At 47.1% G+C, this 25764-nt stretch overlaps 5 protein-coding genes across 23 annotated transcripts in view; 2 read left to right on the top strand and 3 right to left on the bottom strand.

Moving 5' to 3' along the window:
* Window positions 1–744: 744 nt before the first annotated feature.
* On the top strand, window positions 745–3781 carry ND-75 (NADH dehydrogenase (ubiquinone) 75 kDa subunit). Of its 2 annotated transcripts, NM_078528.3 has the most exons (6): window positions 745–835; window positions 1044–1231; window positions 1303–1634; window positions 1703–2729; window positions 2790–3278; window positions 3338–3781. In NM_078528.3, the coding sequence occupies exons 2-6, from the start codon at window positions 1049–1051 to the stop codon at window positions 3500–3502; spliced, it is 2196 nt and encodes a 731-aa protein (NP_511083.1). In that variant the 5' UTR covers window positions 745–835; window positions 1044–1048; the 3' UTR covers window positions 3503–3781. The 2 variants fall into 2 exon arrangements, with proteins under 2 accessions (NP_511083.1, NP_727255.1); NM_167152.2 differs by lacking the exon at window positions 745–835 and having other exon boundaries at window positions 981–1231.
* Window positions 3782–4398: 617 nt separating this feature from the next.
* Window positions 4399–9904, bottom strand: Trxr1 (Thioredoxin reductase 1). 4 transcript variants are annotated; one of them, NM_078527.3, is made up of 4 exons: window positions 9701–9904; window positions 5993–6338; window positions 5696–5922; window positions 4399–5624 (listed from the first exon to the last, which is right to left on the bottom strand). In NM_078527.3, exons 1-4 carry the CDS (start codon window positions 9714–9716, stop codon window positions 4738–4740), a joined length of 1476 nt encoding a protein of 491 aa, NP_511082.2. In that variant the 5' UTR covers window positions 9717–9904; the 3' UTR covers window positions 4399–4737. The 4 variants fall into 4 exon arrangements, with proteins under 4 accessions (NP_511082.2, NP_727251.1, NP_727252.1 ...); NM_167149.2 differs by lacking the exon at window positions 9701–9904 and adding an exon at window positions 8373–8850; NM_167150.2 differs by lacking the exon at window positions 9701–9904 and adding an exon at window positions 7935–8243.
* sni (sniffer) lies at window positions 8416–10931 on the top strand. Of its 2 annotated transcripts, none has more exons than NM_001298083.1 (3): window positions 8416–9481; window positions 10176–10227; window positions 10289–10931. In NM_001298083.1, the coding sequence occupies exons 1-3, from the start codon at window positions 9356–9358 to the stop codon at window positions 10852–10854; spliced, it is 744 nt and encodes a 247-aa protein (NP_001285012.1). In that variant the 5' UTR covers window positions 8416–9355; the 3' UTR covers window positions 10855–10931. The 2 variants fall into 2 exon arrangements, with proteins under 2 accessions (NP_001285012.1, NP_572466.1); NM_132238.3 differs by having other exon boundaries at window positions 9072–9481.
* Window positions 10932–10948: 17 nt separating this feature from the next.
* On the bottom strand, window positions 10949–11748 carry CG2147 (uncharacterized protein). The gene is made up of 2 exons (NM_132237.3): window positions 11548–11748; window positions 10949–11493 (listed from the first exon to the last, which is right to left on the bottom strand). Exons 1-2 carry the CDS (start codon window positions 11660–11662, stop codon window positions 11111–11113), a joined length of 498 nt encoding a protein of 165 aa, NP_572465.1. The 5' UTR covers window positions 11663–11748; the 3' UTR covers window positions 10949–11110.
* A 209-nt stretch (window positions 11749–11957) lies between these two features.
* sdt (stardust) overlaps window positions 11958–25764 on the bottom strand; it is a 61926-nt gene continuing 48119 nt past the window's right edge. For 6 of the 14 annotated variants that reach the window (NM_001038746.3, NM_001298081.1, NM_001038747.3 and 3 more), the window contains 7 exons: window positions 24334–24561; window positions 16612–16843; window positions 15263–16550; window positions 15004–15200; window positions 14491–14622; window positions 14244–14425; window positions 13005–14180 (listed from right to left, as the gene is read on the bottom strand). In NM_001038746.3, the coding sequence (NP_001033835.2) occupies window positions 13986–14180; window positions 14244–14425; window positions 14491–14622; window positions 15004–15200; window positions 15263–16550; window positions 16612–16843; window positions 24334–24561 (2454 nt within the window). In that variant the 3' untranslated portion in view covers window positions 13005–13985. Of the gene's footprint in view, window positions 14181–14243; window positions 14426–14490; window positions 14623–14781; window positions 14839–15003; window positions 15201–15262; window positions 16551–16611; window positions 16844–19525; window positions 20004–21665; window positions 21819–24333; window positions 24562–25764 lie in introns of those variants that run through there. The other 8 variants (NM_001272397.1, NM_001298082.1, NM_132235.5 and 5 more) reach the window with 4 other exon arrangements.

The following is a 25764-nucleotide window of genomic DNA, read 5'->3' as shown; positions in this document are numbered from 1 at the left end:
TATTTGCAGTATTGTTACATACAAATCATTAAATCATTTCAATTCTGTTCTCTGTTTACAACTGATAAGTGTTATCTTATGCAAAAAATTAAACCAAATTTCTCTCTGTGTAACGAGAATAACGCTGCACTTTTAAGCCGGTAATTTATGCGATGATTAATTCGTATGAAGCGGAAAAGATCCTGGCCAGATATACATAAGTACGCACATACGTTTGTATGAGTGTTAGCTGATAAGAGAACTGAAAATAAAACAAAACATTTAATTTTACGTGGTAAAAACTTCAAAAAAAACTTCTATCAAAACTGTCAAATATTTAACAACAAATCATTTAAAGTCAAGAACAAAAATAAAATATTTACAATACAGTTCTGAACTTAAATAAAATAAGTGAACTATATTTAATTTGAAGTAATAAGTTTTAAAAATTCGTTTAATTTTGAGAGCGCGAATAAATTAGTTGAGTGGCTCCATCTGTGATTTGAGATTTGAAGCTTGATACTGAGTTCGCTCACAAGTGAATGGCCAAACAAATTGAACAGCTGTTCACTAGCGTTGCCAACTACAGTAACACTTGAACTTGAAGGTGGTAATCGAAGCAGGTAACAATATCAAATATATACTTTTTGAATAGAAAACTAATTTCGGAGATTTATAAATTGGTGTCGCACATAAATTTATATTTAAGGAATAAATTTAAAAACCGATAAACTATTGCGATTGACCAGCTGTCAACGCGGCAGTTGGCAACGCGGTCGGTCTGTCAAAGCAAAATCCGATAAAAAAAAAGTTGTCTCCACATTAAAAGATCACAGGAATATTTTCCAGCATTTCGGTAGGTCTTCGCCCACTTTTGGCATCCTCCAGGATCCCCATTCAGGTGGCAAATGGCGGTGCAGTGGAGGAGCTGACTCCGAAAACGCACACGAATCGCGAACAATCGATATGCGGGAGTGTTGTGCCAACCAGCGTACCAAAACACTTATGTAATTTTTATTGGCTCCTCCGATTGCAACGGATTTTTGGTTACCATCTCGTTGCAGAAAATATGATACGGGCACCGCTAGTCAAGGCGCTGGGCGCTCTGGGCTCGCCCACACATCAGATGGCCAGCCGGGCGGTGCGAACCAGCGCCATGGTGGCCCAGACACCGGCGAAAGCGCCCGAGAAGATCGAGGTCTTTGTGGATGACATTCCCGTGCAGGTGGTACCCGGCACCACTGTCCTCCAGGTTGGTTTCCAGTCCCTCGTTCGCGGGAAGTGCCTTCTAAACCCATATCCCCTATGCCCTGCAAATCCTAGGCTGCTGCTCAGATCGGCGTGGAGATACCCAGATTCTGCTACCACGAACGTCTTGCGGTGGCCGGCAACTGCAGGATGTGCCTCGTCGAGGTGGAGAAGAGTCCCAAGCCAGTGGCCGCCTGCGCTATGCCCGTGATGAAGGGCTGGCGCATCAAGACCAACTCGGATTTGACCCGCAAGGCGCGCGAGGGCGTCATGGAGTTCCTGCTGATGAACCATCCGCTGGATTGCCCCATCTGCGATCAGGGCGGCGAGTGCGATCTGCAGGATCAGGCCATGGCCTTCGGTTCCGATCGATCCCGCTTCACGGACATTAACTACACGGGCAAGCGGTAAGGAGAATAATCCATAAAGTTCCTTTTCCATAACCTGAACTGAATTCTACCTAATGCGTTAACAGCGCTGTCGAGGACAAGGACATCGGACCGCTAGTCAAGACCATCATGACACGCTGCATCCACTGCACCCGCTGTGTGCGTTTCGCCTCCGAGATTGCCGGCGTTGATGACCTGGGCACCACTGGCCGTGGCAACGACATGCAGATCGGCACCTACGTGGAGAAGCTCTTCCTTACCGAACTGTCCGGCAACGTGATCGACCTGTGCCCCGTGGGAGCGCTGACCAACAAGCCCTACAGTTTTGTGGCCCGTCCCTGGGAGATCCGTAAGGTGAGCAGCATCGATGTGCTGGACGCCGTCGGCAGCAACATTGTCGTCAGCACCCGCACCAATGAGGTGCTGCGCATCCTGCCCCGTGAGAACGAGGACGTCAACGAGGAATGGCTTGCTGACAAATCGCGCTTCGCCTGCGACGGTCTGAAGCGCCAGCGCCTGGTGGCTCCCATGGTGCGCATGCCCAACGGCGAACTACAGGCCGTAGAGTGGGAGGGTGCCCTCATCGCCGTGGCCAAGGCCATTAAGGCAGCCGGTGGACAGATTGCCGGTATTTCTGGCCAACTTGCCGACCTGGAGGCTCAGGTGGCCCTGAAGGATCTGCTGAACCGTCTGGGCAGCGAAGTGGTCGCCACTGAACAAGGATTTATTGCCGGAGGCACCGACAACCGTGCTAATTACCTCTTGAACAGCACCATTGCCGGTTTGGAGGAGGCCGACGCCGTTCTCCTGGTGGGCACCAATCCCCGTTACGAGGCTCCATTGGTCAACACCCGTTTGCGCAAGGCCTATGTGCACAACGAACTGCAGATTGCCTCGATTGGACCCAAGATCGATCTGTCCTACGACCACGAGAACCTTGGCGCCGATGCCGCTTTAGTCAAGGACGTGTGCTCCGGAGCTCATGCCTTCTCCAAGGTCTTGGAGGGTGCCAAGAAGCCGGCCATCATTATTGGAGCCGATTTGTTGGAGCGTGCCGATGGTGCCGCCATTCACGCCACCGTTGCCGAGTACTGCAAGAAGCTGAAGAAGCCGGTAAGTTTGTCATCCCTTTGCTCACATGAATTCCTGCTTAATCTCATGCTTCGCTTACAGAACTGGAACCCCTTCAATGTGCTGCAGACCAACGCCGCCCAGGTGGGCGCCCTCGATGTGGGCTACAAGGCCGGTGCACAGACCGCTGTGAAGGCTCAGCCCAAGGTGCTGTTCCTGTTGAACGCCGACGCTGGCAAGGTGACTCGCGAGCAGCTGCCCAAGGACTGCTTCGTGGTGTACATTGGATCGCATGGTGACAACGGCGCCTCCATTGCCGATGCCGTTCTGCCTGGTGCCGCCTACACAGAGAAGCAGGGCATCTACGTGAACACGGAGGGCAGGCCGCAGCAGACGCTGCCTGGTGTTTCGCCACCGGGTATGGCTCGCGAGGACTGGAAGATCCTGCGCGCTCTGTCCGAGGTGGTGGGCAAGCCGCTGCCGTACGACAACCTGGACGAGCTGCGCAACCGTCTGGAGGATGTGGCGCCACATCTAACGCGCCTGGGCCAATTGGAGCCAGCCGGCGATGCCGGAGCAGCGGGCACTATTGTAAGTTGAAATTATGCTCCATTGAAAGTTGTAATTTATTACTGTTTGTTTGTTTGCAGAGCAAATCCATCGGCGGTGGCGCCATCGATATTAAGCTAAAGGAGCTGCGCGACTACTTCATGACCGACGCCATTTCGCGCGCCTCGCCCACCATGGCCAAGTGCATATCGGCGGTCAACAAGCAGCAGCGGGAGAACGAGGCCAAGCAGAGTGTGGCTATCTAGGCGCCCACTCTCGCGTCTGATCTAAACTAATAACTAATTAATGTTTTTTTTTAAACTCTGCCCTTCGTCCTTTCGCGCCGCACTCGCCCACTAATTAACGGACACAAAGACACCAGGACGAGCCGCGGGAAGAGCCAGCGCAGTAGCGGGATGAGGAGCACGATCGGCGGCTGCAGAGGCGCCAGCGCTGCGTCAGTTGTAAATGAAAAAGTCTTACGTTGTTCAAAACAAAGGAGTTATTCAATACGAAAAATAGGAAAACCAAAATAAAAATGTAATAGAAAAAATATCACAACAGCGACTTATCAATGGGTTGGGTTTCACTATGGGTATATTGGGCTATTCCAAGTCGCTTGGTTCATAGTATAGCCATCTCGCTTTGTTTCGTGGCATCCAATCGGAGATACCACCTCGAAAGTGTTCCATACATACATATATGATTAATGCTAATTCCTTATAGAAGCTATTGAATTCTCTTTGCTGTTCATTAATTGATTGCATCAATTTACTGTCTTAATTTGATTTTGATTTGCTTGCGAGGATTCCTTAGGTCATAAACTTCAACCTTTTCGTAGCTTCTATTACACTTTATCACGCACTGTTTTTCCTTTGAAAACTAAAGTATAATTTATTACCCACTGATATATGTATCTCCAGGGTGCCATCGTTCGTAGCTGATTTATAGCCCTCGAGGGCAAAGATTCCCCTAGCAATGGCATTAGCAATTAGTCGGGTGGCTAACAAGTTGTCAGGCTGGCAGACAGAATCGATTTAGCCAGGTCAAGTCAAGCCATTTGCATGGCTAATGAACTTACTTGATTGAAAAGGCAGAGGAAGGGCTAAAGGTCGAGGTATGTTTTAAAGGAAATGCACAGAACTGAAACACAGAGGGGTTTGTTGGTGAAAAATTATATTCTTCAACCGTACATTTAGGGGATTTCATAGTTAATTTCATAGGTTCAAACAAATTCAAAATTTTGAGTGCATGTCGGCGGCGCAGCAGTCGTGGGTTGGGCTGGTCGCGCGGGTAGTTCCACTGGTGTCGTTCCACCCGCCATCGCTGCCCAGTGCCCCTCCCTTGCGCAGAGCTATTGTGTTGGGTGTTAATTGTGGAAACGAAACGGAACTATTGAACTCATCGATCGCTGGGCCGCGACAACAACCATTCATCTACGGGATTTCGGGTGGAGCAAGCGGCTTCGACACGTCCCAGGCGGCTGAGCTGCGTTCCCGCTTTAGCTGCAGCAGCTGGCCGGCGTGGGGTCCAGTCCGGAGCGCTTGGTGATGGCCAGCCGGGTGAATTCTTCGGCGGTAGTGGGATGGATGCCCACGGTGTTGATCAGCGTGTTAATAGTCAGGCCAGACTTCAAAGCGGCAGCGAATCCCTGGATAACCTCACCGGCCACCGGGCCAATATAGTGCAGTCCATAGACGCGCTGGTCACCATGGCGCTCGGCCACAGCCTTCAAGTAGCAGTAGCGCACGCTCTTCTGGGGAATGAAGAACTCCGTGGGCTTGTAGTAGCCGTGGAACACCTCGATCTCATCGGCTCCGAACTGCTTGACGGCATCCTCCTCGCTCAGGCCGACGCAGGCGTACTCCAGGGGCGTGAAAACGGTGGTGGCCACATCCTTGTAGTCCATGCGCTGGGTAGATCCTCCGTACAGGCGGCGGGCCAGCAAACGGCCAGCCAAAACGGCGACGGGCGTCAGCTCTGGCTTGCCATAGATGATATCGCCGACAGCGTAGATGTTTGCCACATTGGTAGCCTCCTGGGAGTCCACTGGAATCTTGTCCTTCTGCACAGTCACGCCGGCATTGGGCAGGTTCAGATCGTCCACCAGACCCTTGCGGCCGATGGCCCACAGAACGGTGTCGTAAACATCCTCGGCCTCCTCGCCGGTCTCCACGTTCTTGTACTTCACGAGCAGCTTGCCATCATCCTGCTTTTCCACGGACAGCGGCACCGTCTTGCGGAGGAAGGGAATGCCACGCTCCTCCATCGAGGCTGCCACCAGCTCGGCCATCTGCTGGTCGAAGCCACGCAGCACAATAGAACGCACCATCACAGTGGGCTCGTAGCCGAGACCCTTCAGGAATCCAGCGCACTCCAAGCCAATGTCTGAGTGAAAGAGCAGAAACCGAATGGGTTATTCATCAATTTGATGTAAGCAAATGAAAGTAGCTACTTACAGCCAGCTCCCACCACCAGGGTCTTGCCGGGCTCGCGGTCCAAACTGAACAGATCATCGCTGGTGATGCCATACTCGACAGCACCGGGAATATCCGGATAACGTGGTCGGCCGCCAACGGCAATGACGAAGGTCTGGGCGGTGATTGTGCGCTCGCCGCTCTTCAGCTTGGCCAGCAGTGTGTGCGAGTCCACGAAGGAGCCCAGTCCATTGATGTACTCCACTTTCCTGAGCGCAAATAGAAGGGTATAATTAGTGGGGATGCTCGAGCGGAAGCCATAGATATAGTCACACTTACTTGTCGCGCAGATCCACACGGGTCACCCAGTTGACGGACTTGATGTGGTTCTGTACGGACTGCACCAGCTTGTGCCAGTCTGGCTTGATCTTTTCGTCCACGTTCCAGCCGTAGGCGGCCGCCTCATGGACAGCCTCGCCCAGAAGGGAGGCCTGGTGCATCAGCTTCTTGGGAATGCAGCCCACGTTCACGCAGGTGCCGCCAACGCCCCACTTGGTGCCCAGAGTGGGCGTGGGCTTAACGAAATCCAGACAGGCCACACGGGCTCCATTGAGGACTGCCTCCTTGGCGCAGGCCAGGCCAGCTGAGCCGCCTCCAATCACAATAAGGTCGTAGTCGTAGGATCCTGCAGGAGAAAAAAGGTTTTCGTTTGATTCATCGCCTTTTGTCTATAGAAATATGTAATCTACTGCCAAAATTGGGCTTAAAGAGGTCAAGAGGTCACAGAACATGAGGAGCCGTCAGGAAATCTAATCGTAGCACAGCCAATTCACCTTGTATTATTAAAAACTTATCACCGTTAGTAACATCAATAGCCATGTTGTATTGGCATGGTCTGTTTTTGTTCTTAACCAGTATCTAGATTAGTTGAAAATCCTTATCAGTGATAGGTAATGATATCAATTAGCCATGTGGTGCCAACTACTCAAGTTTCTCTTTAGCTTCACTCATGATTATGGCTAATCCCCGCCTGCCTTTGGTGGACTCCTCGCGCAGTCGTATGTCCAGATAGGCGGATCGGTAGATGCTCCTCCGGTGGCGTGGTTCACCCTCGACCAACTGGGAAGCCGGTATGAATTCGAACAGATGCATCCAGACCAAAGAAGTGCGGAACGAAGACTGTTTGGCCTCCTGCAATCCGTAATCTGCACCGTGCAATCCCGTCGAGCTCCTTGGCTTCAGTTGCCAGGTAGCGATAGTGCTGCCGAATGCCACACATGCCACTGGGTCAGTGGGAGTTCGAATCAAAGTGGAGCAATCATCTAGCGACATCGCCACACACCAAGCCACGCCCATCCCAGCCCGGCCACGCCTTTCTTCCGTCCGTCCACCTACGCCCCCCCATTCGGTTTGCTTTGACCCGCCGGACTTTGTCATGGTTACGCCCCAAAACTAGTTGGCAACACCACACACAATTCGCTTTTATCGGACGGAATGCTAATCCTGGCCAGGAACAGGGGGAAATCAGGTGGCTACGTACGAATGCGAGTGCAAATAAACAATTGTTGTCGTCACACTGCAATTAATTGCGGAATGAAGTGGTGATGACGCAGCTCAGCAATGATGATGAAAGATCAAAGACGATGGCGGGCGCTCGTTGAGCGACGGATACGAGAGATACGAAATAGAAAACACAGATAAAGGGAATAAATGCACCCGACTGATATGGTGAAATCATCATCATCATCATCATAAAGCGATTCTCGAACATTCCGCAAAGGGTTATTCGTTCAAGAGCACCGCATTCGACAAAAATCACACATATCACGTTGGTGCTTTAAGAAATCCTATTATACCCTTAATTACCATTTGAAATCAGAATATGGCATATATTTATAAGTAAATTCTTCTATTGTTTTCGGAATTAGAAGCTTCGTATCTGCTCGATTGGCTAATTATTCATTTAACAAGAAAACTTGATCGTGGCATGTGGGATTTATATTATATTACAAATTAAAACATCAAATACGTTTAACTTCATATAAATAGATATTAGTTTTTTTTTACCAGCTAAAGGCAAAATGGCAATACAAGTGACTTGTATGAATGTAATTTAACAAATATTATTAATTCGTTAAGTCATATGATGTAATTCTTTTTTGAGGCAAATAACTGATATTGTTTAAGCTGCAATTGAGTAATGGTTTTATGAGCAATCCATAATTCAATTAAAAAAATTCGACTGACATAGTATTTATACGCGATTCAGAACTTTGTTGACCATTATACTTAGAGGATGTGCTCTTTTTGGCGCCCACAACGATGGCGCAAATCATGTACTTCAGCATGATACGAGTTTCGAGTGCTGTTCGCGCGACCCCGACTGTACAATTCCAGTTGGAGCGGGTGCGCGATGACGATTGACGATGACGGTGCAAATGTGAGACAGCAAATGCCGGGCAGGCATATAAACCCTTGGCGAATACGTGCCGCAGAAACCCGATAAGCCAGGTAATAAGAGCAGAGTAATGGACTTTTTGGCCAGGCAACTAACGGTTATTGCATAATGGCGTCGGTTAAACACAAGAAGACCCAGAAAAAACAACAAGCAAGAAAACCGCGACAATCGACCGCGTTGCCAACCGGCGGCAACAGGAGCAGCAGCTGCGGCGGCAACAGCAAAGATCTAATCAGAATATCAATCGATATCGATGCTCACCTCCTTTGGTGCTCATCTTTCGCACCGGTTGCGCGTACATGGCCGCCCTGTCGCAATGTGGATGCTGGAAGGGTGGTGGTGCGCCGGCACCGGATCCGGCTGGAGCATTCCCACCGGTAGCTCCAGTACTGTCGCGTGATCCTCGCTGTCCCGTCAAGTTCATAGTTCGCTGAAACGTGTGATGGGCACAGCTGAGACTACTGGAAATCCAATGGGGAACCTTTGTTGTCAGTGAGCCTCTGTTTTGTATAATGCCAGCCGAAGGAGACGTTAAAATCGTCGAGCACTGCCGCACGAACGTAACGGAGAATCTCGAATTGCACAAGTTCATCTTGTTGGCCTTTCCCCTTCTTCAACGTTTGGCGTTTCACTCTACCAGCTGGAGGCGAAACGAAACTATTCGCGAAAAGGGTGCAGAAAAATGACGGCGGAACACACAACACAAACACGTTCGCTGGTTCGGCCGGGAATGCTGCGAAAGCGGTGGGCAGGCAGAGGCGCCGATAAACGGCTACGTAACAGAAGCAGCGAGAAAGAGAGAGGGCGCAAGAGCGCGTACCGCAAAAACGAGAATGTTTGGGATAAAATGGATTTGCCATAAAGGAGCATCCATTGGATTGCGAAATTCCATTTGGGATTTGAACATCACAACAGTTGTTCTGCCCTTTGCCAATTGGAAATGTGCGAAACGCACGTTTGGCAATGCGCAAGTGTATCGATAACTCGCGGATGGTTGGTAACACTGCTGCTGTCCGAACGAAACAGCCGGCCGTCAAAATTTTTCCTAACATTTCACTATTTTCACGCTTGTGTTACGGCAATAAAGTCGATTGATAAGCACGGAAAGATCTGGCTGCGGGTCTGGTGAAATCCACAGAACACACGGAACCCGTATAGTAGTGCCGCCCTTTATTGGTTTTATCTCAAGTACGACGCGATAAGATTTCGAGCAACTCGATCGCGGATCTTCGGAAAAAAAAAACATGAACTCCATCCTGATAACCGGCTGCAATCGAGGATTGGGTCTGGGCCTGGTCAAGGCGCTGCTCAATCTTCCCCAGCCGCCGCAGCATCTATTTACCACCTGCCGGAATCGCGAGCAGGCAAAGGTGAGAGATGTTTTCTTCTTATTTTGCGTTGTCTCTCTACTAAGACAATCCAGTAATCCAACAAAACCGGTGACTCACAACCGTCGAGCTACAGAAACTACAGAAGCTACGCGAACAATCCACAAGAGCCACTATTTCTACAAACCGCTTTTTAATCGTCCAAATGGGCATGCATAAATTGAATGGTTCAATTGGAATCGAATTAACTGTGAAACTCACCTTGCACGGGCGCCATTATTTTGTTGCTTGTTGGTAGGTGCTCCACGTAAATCAGACAGAAAACAAGGATCAACGGCGGGTAGTGAATGTTGTTGTAGTCGAAGCGGAAATGTAAAAACTGCTAAGCGTGTATTGTAGCGGCTCTCGGCACTCGCGAAAGCACGAAACGAATAAGCGGAGCCAACTTTTGCAATAGCTTTTGTACTTTCGTACGAGCGTGCGAAAGGGAGACGTCGATTGGCTTGTCGATTGCTGGGCCGACTATTGTTCGGTCACACCAGCAGCACTTATCGTCTATCGGTTATTATGGCACTAACGCGCTCGTTGGGCGCGCTATTTAAACTCTCATGAAATACCAAATTTGCCTCTAAAAATTACAGTAATTTAACTGGAAAATTATTCATATATAAACTGCTTTTTTACTAATAATGTGCTTCTTATTCAAACATTTTGTCTTTCCCAATTTGGCCCACAGGAGCTGGAGGATCTAGCCAAGAACCACTCGAACATACACATACTTGAGATTGGTAAGCATTATGTTTTACCAGCCGCTAAACACTCTCGCATATAAATATATTTTCCGTGCAGATTTGAGAAATTTCGATGCCTATGACAAGCTAGTCGCCGACATCGAGGGCGTGACCAAGGACCAAGGCCTCAATGTGCTCTTCAACAATGCCGGCATAGCGCCCAAATCGGCCAGGATAACGGCCGTTCGATCGCAGGAGCTGCTCGACACCTTGCAGACCAACACGGTTGTGCCCATCATGCTGGCCAAGGCGTGTCTGCCGCTCCTTAAGAAGGCAGCCAAAGCGAACGAATCCCAGCCGATGGGCGTGGGCCGTGCCGCCATTATTAACATGTCCTCGATCCTTGGCTCCATCCAGGGCAACACGGACGGCGGAATGTACGCCTATCGCACCTCTAAGTCGGCCTTGAATGCGGCCACCAAGTCGTTGAGCGTGGATCTGTATCCGCAACGCATCATGTGCGTCAGTCTGCATCCTGGCTGGGTGAAAACCGACATGGGTGGCTCCAGTGCCCCCTTGGACGTGCCCACCAGCACGGGACAAATTGTGCAGACCATCAGCAAGCTGGGCGAGAAACAGAACGGCGGTTTTGTCAACTACGACGGCACTCCGCTGGCCTGGTAAACGATGACAGCGGTTAGTTTACCTGCATTTTGTTTCTGTCTGTTAATTGTTGTTGAATAAACTGGACTCCTAAAGTCAAGAAACGCTTGGGTTTACTTTTTAGAGGTCCCGTCCCCCCATCATTCGCATTTCTGATTGTATTTTGTGAGGTGTCTTAAGTGTTTTACATAGAAAAATAATTGATTTTCCAGCCCGCCATAGAACACATTAATTTGAAGTTCCTTAGCCTAGGCCCTGAATTGGCGATAACTACATGCTATTTGGTTCTTGGTGGAACCTTGGCCACCCTGGAGGGATCGATGCTGATGCTGTGGGCCAACGGTGGCAGGCGCACGGCATTGGCATTTGGTCCCGCTCCGAAACCGCCCACATCCGCTCCACCGGCCGGTGGATTGTTGGGATCCGGATATGGAATCTGGCGCTGGGGTGTTACCAGGGCCACGGGACGCGGCGAGATTGAATCTTGTGCTGTAGGTATTGATAGTTGTGGCTGAACCAGCTGGACACTAGAGGACTTCCCGTCCAGCGGGTGGGCCACGCGCTTGCGAAGATCTAGGCGTGGACGACTATTGTTTAATTTGCAGCTCTGAGAATCCGCCGAAATGGGTGGCGGGTCATTCCAGCCGGGAGTCAGGGATCCTGTGCGATGGAAAAGTTTAGCCTTGGCACGATTTGAAAGCGGAATCAACTCACCAGGAAACGCTCCCGATGGAGCTATGATTTGCCCCGTTGGCGGTGGCGGTGGAACGCTTGCCACCTGCTGTGGGTTAATACTATTGGTGGCACGAAGCGGCGGTGTTGGATCCATGATGGCTTCTTTATTCTAATTGTGCCGCTCCCTTCTCACTGCTGGATTTTGACAACGGAAACAAAACGATTTTAGCTTCACTAAAACAAAAACAAGACTCATTCGCCTGACGTATCGGGCTTTGTGCTACATCGATATGTTCAATTTAGTCTATCGAAAACTATCGGTACTAACAAATAAATTTCACGGAAAGCCCGCACTTTTTAAAAACTGGAAGCAACTTCTAAATTTCTTGATTTGGTTTTTATAAATGTTTTTATCAACTTGCCACCCAGAAAAACGCAATCTGAAGTTTATATTTCTTGGTTTGTCGATTTTTTTTATTATTATTAATATTGTTATTTCATCTGACTTTGTCCGCATTTTTGCGTTAGGGTTACTCATAAATGTCGTTAATTTCGTACAATGGCTATTAAACCGTGCCTATTTTGCAATCCGCTTTGTTTTTCTTTAGGTATTTGTTTCGTATTTAGTTTAGTTTTGCTACACCACACACATACATAAATAAAAACTTAAACAGATTTACTGCACACACATTTTTTTATACCTTGTGGACTACAAAAAAAAAATTGTTTTTTGAATTTTATTATTACTTGCCCCGCTACCATTTCCGATTTCAATTCAAACTCTACCAAGAATCCATTATTAGTCCATCAGATCGAAATATGATCTCGAGGACTCAAAGGATACAGGGATAATCTGGCAAGTGCAGCCATCTAGCAAATGGATCGAAATGGAAATGGCAAGCGGGACACCGTATATGTAGATTTTAAGGTATATTAGATATCATTCGCTTTTAGAAACTTTCAAGTGTTCAACATTGCGTAACATAGTTTGCTATTTTACTTGACCCACACTTCTTTTAATATAAAATTCTGGTTTTTAGCTGCTGCTCAATGGAATTTGTATAGATCTCTATATGCACGGTATATCTAGTTAGTTAGTTGTGGTTGGAATTGAAACCAACTGGATCTGCCGCCCTGCCATCCCTGTTCTCTCTCTAGACGAATTGGTTTAAATAATTAATTACAACAACATTTACTTGGGAATTACTTTGTTTTTCGTTTTTCGATTTTCCTTTTGTTTTTGCTTTTGTTTCGGATACCTTAGCCTGTTCATTTTCTTTCCGGCTTACTATTTGCATTCGTTTATTGGGTTTTCCATTATCTTACAGTGCTTAAAGTTGGCTAAGTATTTTGTTTTTCCGTTTCCGTTTTTGTTTTTAACAATTTCGCTCGTGGAGTGGTTTTTTTCTAAGTGATTCTCCTAACTCTCCTCATCTAACACTCTCATTTATTTAACTCTTTTTGTTTTTCTCGTTTTTCTTGTTTTTTTTTTTTTTGGCAATGACTTACTGATTTTGTTGTTTCTCTCTTATGAACGGTTTTATTTCTTAGTTTTCACTTTGCTCTTGCATTCGTTTTGTTAAAAATTAATTGTATTAAGTACGCTTCGATTTATAATTTATGTGTATGTATATCCGTATAGTATATATTTTATAAAGTAAATAGATTACGTAATTGCAACACTTGCATCTGCATCTGTATCTGCGCTTCTGATTCGGTTTCTCTGTATGTTTCTGATTCTGCTTTTGAATTTGAATCTGAAGATGAATATGAATCTATATCCGACGGATCGATCTCCCCTCGCACAGCTGCCTACGGATTGTTCTGGCTCTGTTAACATTCGGAGTCGCTTATGGGTATTATTACACATTTTATTGGGTACTAGGGGTACTATCATATCGATTCTGGCCTTCCTTTGCTGATTCGTTATTTTACAATTTCAATTTGCCCTTTGAAATTAAGGAAGTGTCCAAGCTTAATTTAAATACAAAAAAAAAAAAAACATTCTTTTACAGTATATAAGTTAGTGGTAGTGGTAAAAAAAAAGAGGAAAACGGAAGTGCCACAAGAAGCAATATGGTTTTTGAAATCACTGATTTCAGCATCACCATTTCCTCTGTGGCATTCCCGAAATCGATTAATCGAACAACAAATTTTGTGAACATACATAAAGAGGTTGGAATGCTTTTAAAACAGGAGTACACACAATTAAAACTCGATCTCTCTCTAAGACTAAAATGCACATATGCAACGAATAGTATAAATATATATATATTTATATATAATATTGGAGGGGTTGGGATTAATCGCATCGGCAGGCAAACCGAACTACTGGACTGGAATCGATCCTGCTCTCCGCTTCATGGCTCAATTGAAAATTGTATTTACAAAGAGTTTGGGTTTGCTATTCATTTCTTGGGTGTTGATGGATCCTAGGGAAGATGGTAGTGTGGTGGTTGCGGGTGCTTTAGAACCCATTATGACTCGTCGCGATTGTTGTGCACCCACTGGGCGGGCACCCATTGGGGCTCGCGTTCCAGCGAGTTGATCTCGGCCAGCAGTTGGTGGTAGGCGCGCTCCGTGTCGTTGTTGATTATGATCATGTCGAATAGGTGACCCCAACGGGCCTCCATATCCCTGGCCGTGGCAATGATGTCTTTGAGCTCTTCCTCCTGTTTAAATAGATTCGATTTAGATTGGGTTTTATTTGATAAATTGGAATGTTGGAAACGCACCTTGAAGGGTTCGCCGTTGCGCAGCTTCTTTTGGCGCAGCTTGTCCAAGCTGGGCGGCGCCACCAGCACCACGTACGGCTTGAGGTCAGAGGCGCGCAGCAGCTTAAGGCTCTGCGGATGCAGGTTGAGCACACAGATCTTGCCGCTGGCCACCACCGTGCGTATGGCCTCCAGTGATGTGCCTGTGCGAGAGTTGGGAATCACATTAGTCAACAGTCCATCTTCTCCATTTGGAAATTCAACTCACCGTAGTAGGCCTTCTCATATTCACCGTGCTCCACAAAGCGGCGCGCCAAAATATCCGCCTCAAAGGCCTGTCGCGTGATGAAGTGGTAGTCCACTCCGGGCACTTCGCCCTCCCTGCGGGCTCGTGATGTGTCTACGGAAAATGGCAAAGCGCAAGGATTACTAAAACGTATTTAAGGAGAATATTCTAAGGGGATGGATTTGGTGTACGGTGTGTGTGTGTGTGGGTGTTGGATGACCTATGTCTAGCAATGGCTCTGGGATTTGGTGGCTCTGAAGCGCAGCCCTTTACCCTTGACCTGAGCCTTGATCTTGGCCGGCTTAAGCCGCTCCTCCAGCAAATAGAAGACTGCCCGGCGGAAGAGAGACAGACATTAAAGACGGTGGCCCATTGAATGCATTGCATGACAGCTGTAGACGATGCAGCAGACCTGCTCCGTTTACAACGCTCTTAAGGTAATAGCAACTAGCTTCTTGGATTTAAGGATGGACAGGATCGGGCGACTTCACTTACGTGGCACTGCGGCGGAGAAACGCTCCGAGTCGGCCATCAGACGTTGGCGCAACTCATGTCTTCCAATGTTGGGCGGGCCGATGAGGACGATGGGCCGCTTGTGGGTAGCGCGGGGATAGTACAAGGCCACCTCCTCGTAGGTGAGTATCTCCTCCGGATCCGTTTCATCCGGCGCCGTGGTGGCGTATAAAGGATATCTACAATTGAAAATTAAATGTTTAAATGATAAATCCCTTTCGAGGAGAATAAATATGCTTACCCCGCCTCGGAGCTGGCCTTCTTCTTCTTTTTGCGACCCTTGCGCGCACACAGGAGCGTGGCTCCTTTGCTGCCCGATCCGTCCTTACCGCGGGATCGCGCCAGACCCGCCTCCTCCGCAATGGCCAGCTTCATGGTCTCGCGCTGATGCTGGAACGACTGACTAGGAATAAGACCGGCCAGCGTCTGGTCCTCCTCGCCCTCGCGATACGCCTGCCACCAGTTGGGATCCTCGCGGCTAATCACGTGCAGTACATCGCCCTTCTGGAAGCTGATGCCCAGCTCCCGGCAGGGTATATACAGATCGTCCTCTGGATCGTAGTCGAAATGCGCCCGTACGTGCAACACGGCGGTGTCACGATGTGCTCCACCCAACCCGGCCAGTTGACTGCCCGTTGTTCCGCCCATCACGCCGACGGACGGTGGACTACCCGCTGGGACGATCAGGAAGGTCAGGGTGCCTTGCATGGCGCCCAACAGGGCGCACACTTCGTTCACCGTCTTGCCACGCAACTCCTGACCGTTGACCTCCAGTATCTCATCACCTTCGTGCAACAGTCCCGACTTCTCCGCCGCTCCACCACGCACAATCCTACCGATGACCACCGCCTCACCCTCGTTGCGCACTGTGGCGCCCAGCGGCTCCGTTGACTTCTCGATCTGGATGATACGAATGTTGTCGTTCTGATCGTTTAGCGTGCCAAAGCACGCACTCATCGGCAGATTAACGGGCATGGACATGGGCATTGTAGCCAGTGGTGGCATGGGAACCGGCGGTGGCGACTCCCCGCGAGGCAGTGGCATTGCTCCGCGTTGCGCCAGTGGCGGTGGTACCACGGGCGGTGGCACCACCATACCTAGATTTCTCTTGGGTCCAGCCACCGGACTGCTGAGTGTCGATCCCGTCGCCGCTCCAATTGCCGGAGTGGGCGTGGGCGTTGGCGAGGGCGTGCCATCCGTGTGATTGGCAATGCGATCGTGGGCCAGTAGCAGACCCTCCATTTCATGGCTGGTCAGCAGGTTGCCCAGCTCGATGGCCGCCGCCGTATTCGATTGCGTTAGCAGCTCCACAATGTCCTTCTGCAATCCGAGGGAACTGTGATGCAGTGGACCAGAGACGCGGGAACGTCGTCGCTGCAGTACTGCGGTGCGAGCGGCCAGGACATGGGCCACACTGGCGCTGGCCAGGACACTGTGGGCGGCCGAAACGCGACCCGCCAGCGTGCTCAGTCCGCTCTTGCTCAGCTGGTTTTGCAGGCGGGTAAGGGCCGCTATCAGTTCGCCATAGCCTGGAGGGGATTAGGCAGATTAGATGGCGTCATTTGAGGGGGGCAAAAGATGTGTACTTACCATCGATCTGTTCCGCCTGCGGCTGGTCTTCGTCGGGCAGATATGCCTCATTCTCCACGCCAACCACCTGGGTGGCCAGCGTTGCCTGCTGCTGCTGCTGGGCAACCGCTTTACCGGGCGTAGCCGTATCCTGAAGCGCCTTCAGCTTCCTGGAGCCACGAAGACTGTTCCGCAGGAATTCATTTTGCTGCGCTATGCGCTCCTCCTCCTCGCGTCGTCGGCGCAGTTGCTCCTGTGGATGGAATCAAATTGAATGATTATTTACGGAATGGCTTCAATTGCGTGGACAGATTGGGACTTTGAGGAGCAGGGGATGTGGGCAAAGTGGTAAAGTGATAAAGTGGGAAAGTTGGAATGTGCAACTGGGGACTGCAACTCTGGGCGTTGACTCTTGAGTGGCGCACTTAATCCGCATTTACCACAATCGCTAATTTAATTAGTGGCACACTTCCACCAGGAAGTCAAACAAGCAGGGGCTTTCAGCTTGGCCAATACCCTGTATTTTAATATATATGTACTTAATCTACAATATATGTAACTTGAATGTGTGCCATATATTTGATTTCTTTTCTTTTCCACTTGAAATTGTAAGGCCCATCCTCTTAGTTTTTATAGCCCTGTTAATCTTGGCACTCCAACATTTTATCAGTTAATTTATATGCAAAAGTCTTTGAGCTAATTAAATAAAAAAACCAATTAACAACACACGTTTCGATTTCAATATAGAGTATTGCCGATTATATGTACATGTATACCCTGCCCACTTGCTGGGTATCGTTGCGGTTGCATTTACCCCAAAACGGACCAACTCAGGTGGGTGTTTCGATGGGCGTTCTGGTGGGCGGACGGACCAGCGTGCCCACTTGGCAAACCCAAGCAAATCCCGTCGAGGGCCTTGGCGATGAGTTAATGAGCGTAAAGGGTTGACAAAGGTAACTGGGGACAAAAGCGGTGCTGAGGTGGCGGTAACTGTTGCAATTGTTGCGGAAGCCCCTTAAGTGCTCCCCATTCATCGGAATGGGGCGTGGACGTGGGCGTGGGCGTGAAAAATGGTAAATCTGAGGTCTGGGCATGGTCAGCCCAGTCCAGTGGCTGCCAAACTGTCATGGTCAATAATTATGAAAACGTGATTGATTCCCGATTTCGTGACCAACAAAGAGAATGAAATCAGATCGATGACAACAATGCAGAGCAAAAGTTCCCACACAAAAAAAAAATATATACATATGTACATATATATGTATATATATTCAACACAAAAAAAAAAGCCAGAACGACCACATGATAGAAAGAAAGAAAAAACTTAATTGAATAACAACAGAAAAGGCGCTCGACATTCCAAAAGGCGGAAGAGGCGAGCAACAGAACCGAGGAGGAAAATAACAATGCAAAGCCACTAAAAAATGAATTCAGCTGAACTTGCATAATCCGAACGGAGGAGAATCAGCAGAAAATTCACGAGTTCTTCAAGGGGAGGTTGGGAGGCCCAAAGAATGGAATGGCTGAGAAATACCACCGCCATGTGAACTAAAACTCAGTTTAACATTGAAACCTGAATGAAAAACGATGACAGCAGTTTGGCATTAAAAAAAAAGAAGTAAGTAAAAGGCGTACAAAAGCCAAACCAAAACAAAAATCGCTCAAAGTCACAGCATCGCAGAAAATGGGTAAAAAAAGTGGGTATAGTACGGTTTGACAGCCACTAGTTGTAGCGCTTCCAAAACTGTGCTAGTACATATACACATACATATATTTACGAGTAAGTTATGTAAATGAATCTTTTATTATATCCCCTTTTGACCAACTGTAAGCCATATTTCCCTTTCAATGCTTTTAAGACATTTAAGCGTGCGGATTTAGTGAAAATTCCAGCTAAAATCCGATTTGTGCTGCAATCTGAGCGCTGCGTTAATTATGTTAGGTAATTCTAGGAAAACTGCTTTCTGTAATCAATACTATGCATTTTCCCATTAAATGAGAGTTTAGGTGCAGCTTAGAGATTTGAATTTCAGCTCAAGCAATTAAAACCAACAAGGCAGGCAACAACTCCCACGCAAAAGTCCTATAAATAGGCGAAGGTATTGATTTTATGGTGAGTTGAGACCATCAATCATCTTACGCCAACAACAAAAACACCTTGAGCAAATTGTAAAATACTAAAAAAAAAACAAAGCATAAAAGGTGAAAAATATTAAAAGAAGGGGCATACTTCAAAAGACAATAACAATTGGCGACGGCAACAACACCATGACATCATCATCTCAATTGCCGTTGCCAACAAATGCCGGCATAAATAAATAACAAATATTGAAAAATACAAACGCGTACCGGGGAAATTAAAAATATATTACTGCCAATACCCTCTGAGTCGTTTGTGGGGTATGCTCGGTTATCTCTACGTCTTAACAATGTGTGGGAACCTAGGGTATTTGGTAATTCCTCAACTCAATGCGACAGTTTGGCTATCGCTTAGGTAAATTGTTTTTGCCTTTTTTCGTTTTATTTCTAATTTTTTTTATGGCTCGGCAGCCAGTTAGCCAAGTTGTCAACTGGTTGTTGCTGTTGTTGCTATTGCCGCTGTGTTTTCGTTAGCATTTATGCAGATAAAGCCAGTTGTCGCTGGCAACAGTGCATATACGTACGATCTGATCAGATCCAGGTATATGCAAAGTTCGAGGTTTAAAAAAACGTTAATCACATTAAGGCAAAACTTTCCCCAAGTTTATGATACACTTTAGTTTCTATCAGTTTAATAGTTTTGGCAGCCTTAAATGCCACTTTGGTCACACCTCCGCCATTGAGGCTCTGGTCACATTATTGTGCTTTGAATAACTTCTTAATTACGAGTACAGTATGTGCCTTTGTGAAGATATGTATGTACTTCCCATGACGCAGGTATAACCTATTGACTTGCCTGTTGTTGTCGCAAACGCGTCGAGGATCGTTGAATTTGAATGCCGCGACGCAGGGCGGAGGCGGTGCGCTGGGGCGTGGCAGCGGATGATACAGGTGAGCCGACATATTGGTCGGGGGATTGGGGGGTCAGAGATCCCGGTCCACCACTACCACCGTTTCCCATTCCAACTCCATTGCCATTCATATCACAATAGTCGCTGTTATTGTTATTATTGTTCATATGGTTCTCCTTTTCGTTCTGCTGCTGCTGCTGCTGCTGCAGTTGCAGTTGCAGCTGCTGCGCCGACAGCACGGCAAACTTGGTCGGCGATGTTGCTGCCCCAACGACACTGGCAGCAGCAACGGCAGCAGGCTGCCCCGCAGCAACATTGCCGTTGTTCTCCAGCGTTATGTGCAAAGTGGACACGACCATTTTCGAGCTGCACTTTCATCGATCTTTGTCTGCGTGGCGCGACGAGGTGCGGCGACAATCTTTCCTAGCAAACCGAAACCGAAATGGTAACCAAAATGGAAACTGTCACCAGATGCTGCAGCAGCAGCAGCAGCAGCAGCAGCAACTATGCAAATGGCCACGCCCACACCTGGGCAGTGCATAAATTTGCATGGGGAATTGTGAATAGTGTGTTCCAAATGAAATGCAACTTAATGCGCATTTCAACTCAAATTGCTGCTGTTAATGCTGCTGCTTTTTCTGCTGCTGCTGCTGCTGCTGCTGCAGTGGATTAAAAGCCATAAAAAGCGAAAGTTGAGATGGCCGAAATAGTTCTGGCCCAGACACGCACTGCTAGCACAACAAAAGTAGCGGCAGCTTTCCTTTCAGCTCGTGTAATTTACAACTATTTACTTTTACACATTTGTTTATTTGTTTATTTATGGGCTTTTTTGTTATTGTTGAATTTTTTTCACTTTATTGTTGCTGCCGTCGTTCAGCATTCAGCATTCAGCATTCAACGTGCCTGAACTCTGGAATGAGCCGCACTGCTGCTGTTGACGCTGCATTTACGCTTGGCACATCAATAACAATAAGAAGCACTCGCACACATACACCTTCACGGTAAAAAAAATAACAAAAAATAAAACAAATAAGTGAAAAAAAAGTAAAACAGTTCACCTCAACTGTTTATCATTTATATTAAAATTTTTCAGCTGCCTGCTGTAGGTATTTGCGAGTTGTGAGTCAGAGCAAAGTCCAAAACAGGCAATCACTTGATTGGAGTATGATAAAAGTATGTGATATATTTATTATTCATAAATATGTACAATGCGCATCTTTCATACTGTTTACGCAAAAACTATAGACTCTCAGCTCAAATGACAATTTCTTTTTAATTTATATGCTTTCTTGAATGTACGACGAATTTACTTAATTAGTCAGAGACGATCTCACTCTCAATGAAGCATGGTAACACTTTTCTCGAGGCTTTGGATAACAAGTCCTTTGAAGCGAATGTATATGGCAATTCTGGCTGCCTACTTATGTGCACTGGTAACACTGGTGGCCCAGTTTTTATCCTGGGCACACTAACACGTTAAATCCTTTGCCTTGTTGGCCTGGCAGTTTGAAAGCTTCTTTATGCTCGCAACCAGTTCATGTTTGCGTTATTCAGCCAGCATTTTTTCAATAAGGTCTGCCGTCACATTTTTTTCGGGATATTTCATTTATTTCACATATTTTCAGTTTCTGTGCCTTTTTTTCACGCTATTTTTTGTTTTTTTGTTTTGCGGTTACGCGAGCAACTTTCCGTTATGGTTGCAACTGCCACGCCTGTTTTAGCTGTTCTTTTTTTCCGTTGCCGCCTGCCCATAAAATGTTGTCGAATGTTGTTGCGTTGCCGTTTGGGGTACTTGCAAATGGTTGTTCGTGTGGCGGCTGGTACGTGCTTTTTGGTCCCAGAATTTTTGCCAGCTATGGTCGCTTTTTGTTAGCCGCGCCTTATTTGCATGGCTCCAATTGCACACAACACACACACACATACAATCACACACACGCACGCACATGCACACGTGAACAAAAAAATAGACACCACAAAAAAAAAAGGAAGCCAGTTCTCTTAAAACCTCAACACTGCTCAACAAAAGAATTCATTTCCACGGCCGAAATGCAGCCATTTAAGTTGGAATTTTCGTTGTAGACATACGTATGCATATGGCCTTATCTAATCGCTTATCGGTTCTTTGTCACGCACTTGGCCCGCACAACAGCGAAGAGAATAAAACAAACGGTTAAAATTGGTCGAAAAAATCAACAAAAAAAAATTGCGGCCGATCGCAGAACGCGTAGAAAAACAACTAAAACGCCAACTGAAAATCATAACAAACCAGCGCCGCCAGAAGACGTCGACGTAGGCAGAAGCAGAGGCGTCGGCAGAGTCAGTGGAATATACTGGAAGGGGGGGGGTGGGGGGGGGGGTCCCCTCCAGCTCAGAAGAAATGAAAGAGGGAGCGAGTGAGAGAGGTAGAGCGAGCGAGCGAGCGGAGAACAGGTGAGCAAAAGAGCCAGCGCACAGGTAAAAGTACGTATACGTACCGTACATATATGTGCTAAGCCGGCATGGAGAGACAAATGCGCAAAAATGGAATGTTTAACTAATTTGCGAACATGCTTGGCCAGGGCTAAAAGGGGTGGTGAAGGGGGAAGAAGAGGGTTTGTCTTAAAAAGCGAGGGTGATAACTACCGCCTGTGGCAACCGACAGTAGCAACCACCCCATCGGACAGCAAACAAACAGTGCAGCAGTGCAAACAAGCAGGTTCAATTTAAACAATGTTGGCCACTCTATTTATACAAGATTTACGATAGCGATAAGCAGAGCACGATAACAATGTCAAACACGATAAATCCCATAAGAATGGCTATTAATTATGACCATGATAAGAGCCCTGAGTGGGCGTAGCGCTAATGAGATTCAATTACATAGCGCCGATAATGCAGAACCAAACAGAACCATAATCTGACAACACTGATTCAGAGATACGCATTATATCGAAAATATCGCTGGCAATCGAACAGTGATTATCGCACAAATTCCTAGTTATAACGATAATGGGACTTAGCACCAACTTTAGCGTTATCTTTCATATGTAAATAGCTTTGGAAATCTTTCGTAAGCTGTTGATTTTTAGATTTTCACTTTTCTCTGTACGCACAAATGCATGAAGGTAGATTTTATGTGCGTTCCCATTATCCGTCGCCAACCCACCTCCCCCCCCACCCCTTTGCATCACCCATTTGTGGCTTCGTTCTCCTAATGAGCTTACATCCATAATCACCACCATCACCCACCCACAACCCCACTCGCTTTTTACACTTAATAGTGTGTGCTGTTTTTTTTTTTCATTTCCCCCCCGCACAGCTCAATGGCTGTCAAACTGTATGGCACTAGTCGCTTTGCAGTTTTCAATTAATTACATTTAGCAAATGTGTTTTAGCCACCACTTTGCCCTATTGCCGCCTCCCTTCTCCATCCGCCGTCTCTGTCGCTCTATTTTTTGTTTCTATAGCTCTGTCTCTGTCTGTACGTAGGTGGGGGTGGGCGTGGCTGAGGGCGGAACGTAACAATTCGATTAAAAGTTGCATAATTAATCATTGCATTAAACAACTTTTCACCATGCCCCCGTCTCTTGATGGCTTCCTATGAAACAACGCCTATGGCAAACATTACCAGCCCCCACCCTCCTCCCACATCCTTACCATCTCGCTTGGTGAATCATCATAAACCCCCCGTTTCATCATACCCACCCCCCTCCAATTTTGTTAGCACGCCCATGGAAAATCCCACCCACATGGCCTGCAGCCTTCCAAATGAATGCAAAATGTTTTACTTTTAAACGGCATTATAATTCCACTTCCAGCGCCCCTTTACCCCCCCCCCCCCTCATATTAACCACCTTCCACTGCTTTTAACTCGCTTTTGAACCCCAACTCTTGCCACTTTCGAGTGCACAGACAGAAAAAGTTGTTGGGCAACTTTTTCACGCCCCCACACACACACAATACCGTTACGCCCCCGACGTTGCCCCCGCCCCTGTCGTCAGGTTTATTGTCTTTCGGTGCGGTAAACTTTTTAATAGTTTTACTAGTTAAATGCAATGGTCAGGCCGGGACAATAAAAATCATGAAAAATTTCACACTTTGTATTTGGTTAGTTGGATGATCTTTCGCAGGGCGGCCGCTTGTGATGATTACAGTTTGGAGCTAACTGGAGACGGTCAATGGCCATTGGCCATTGGCTTACCAACGAAGAAGTAACTGAACATTTAGCGATTATTGGTCATAACAATGGAAACAACGAAAGAACGTGGCTCAAACCGGAAGCATTGAAGCCGACATTAATCAAAAAGGCATTTATGGATGACGGAGGAGGAAGTGGGTGAGTGCCACTGCCATGAATGCTAATGAGCTGCATTCGGGCCAAAAGAAAATTCTAAACAATGGAACTCTTACTGGGATTTACCAAATATTTCGCAGCACAGTTATAACGAAAAATAAATGGATGAACAATTTTTAATTCGAATTAACTAATTAAGACCTGGGTAGTTTTAAAACATAACTATTTAATGCCACTCCTTAGCAAAGTAGAAGCATTTAGCAGGATAATTTCATTGTGATCAATATAACCTTTAATTTTGTTTTTAAGGAATTAAGGATTTTCTTAAGAAAGTCAATAAAAATGCATTCAAAAGTAATTTAAACGTTTGTATAAATTAAGTTATATTCTTGGCACAGTTTGAGAATGCGAAAGTTTTTGTAGCCTAACCATTGGGATGCGTGCACAAATGGCATACAGTTTGAGAGGCATACCACTCACCTGGTATTTCTTGATGCTGTCCAGCTGCTCCAATGTGGGCTCAACAATCTGGGCGATCTGCTGATGCTGCAGCGGATGCGTTGTGGCGCCGCTGCTGCCGCTGCTCGCATTTCCCGGCGCCCTGCGATCCGGCAGCTGTGGTGCGGGTGAGCAATTGACCAGCCGACCATCCTTCTCCACCCGCAGATGATCACGTGGCGGCGGTACGGGCTTCGCATTCCCATTGAGCTGTGCGGAGTAGAGCGTTCCATTAGTTGCGTGCATACTACGTAGCATACGTTTTCAAGTCGAGTGTTTGTAAGTGTGTGAGTGTGTGCTTATGAGTGTGTGTGTGTGTGTGTGTGTGTGTGTGTATGGCTGATGGTCATTAAAGTTGCATGAGTTTATTTGTTGCCAGTGTTCACACGAAAAATGTCCTTACATCGAGTGAAAAGTGTGCATGAAACCAAACCTTCACCTTCAATTATTTTCGAAAAATGTGTTCATGATATTTCATAAATATTGTTATGTTTGCATCTATTTAAAACTTAAAAAAACAAAGAAAGAAAATACTCTTCCCTAACATTTTGGCTCATTTCTTTGTTGGTTTCATTTACTGGCGCAAATTGAATACAGTACGTATTTAAATGCATTTCCTTTTATGATTCCTTTTTTGTTTCGTCGGAAAATAAAGAATATGACGAAAGCGAATGAAAGAAAGGCGCACATTTTGCTTTTGTTCTGCAGCCATTGGAAAATTAATCGAGAGCAATTTCATATAAATGGCATTTATTTTTCATCGCCTGAAAAGAGCATTTTCCAGCGCAGGAAAATGGGCGGCTGAGCCGAGGCGTGGCGGGGTGTGGTGGGTTTTTTCAAAGTGCTAGCTAGCGAGCTGCAAATGATGAAATAAGCGGAACAGCAGGCGGTGGCACCACCGACACCACCCACCGAGTGGTTGGTTGGCCAGGAGGTGGCACGAATGGGTGTGTGTGTGTGTGTGTGCGTGTTTGTGTGGCTCAATGCTGTTAGGATTATGCCCCGCTAACGAGGCCAACGCAGCGGCTCTGATGCCGTGAATTAGGCCAACCGGCTGAACAAGGTGACAAGCTGAGTGGTTTGGGTAGCTGGTTGGTTGGTTGGTTGGTTGGTTGGTTGGTTGGTTGGATACCGGGGTCTATGGGTCAACTGGAGGCTGAAACGGCTCCCGGTCGGACCTGCACCGCCGAATACAAGAAAGGGAATCAATGCGTATGATGCGGGGTTAAGTGCGCCCGGTGTTAATTAGCCGCGTTTGGGGTCGCTAAAATTATCGATTCACATTTAATACTCGCTTATGTGTGTGTATGTACATACATACATATGTACATACATATATGGGTCATTTCATAATTTCCGGTTCTCTAAACATTTAATGCCATATTCATGGAACCCATTCAACTGTCATGGTTT

The sequence above is a fragment of the Drosophila melanogaster genome, chromosome X (assembly GCF_000001215.4).
Source record: "Drosophila melanogaster chromosome X".
NCBI lineage: Eukaryota > Metazoa > Arthropoda > Insecta > Diptera > Drosophilidae > Drosophila > Drosophila melanogaster.
Note: the sequence above shows the minus strand (reverse complement) of the source record. Positions and strands in the feature narration are given on the sequence as shown.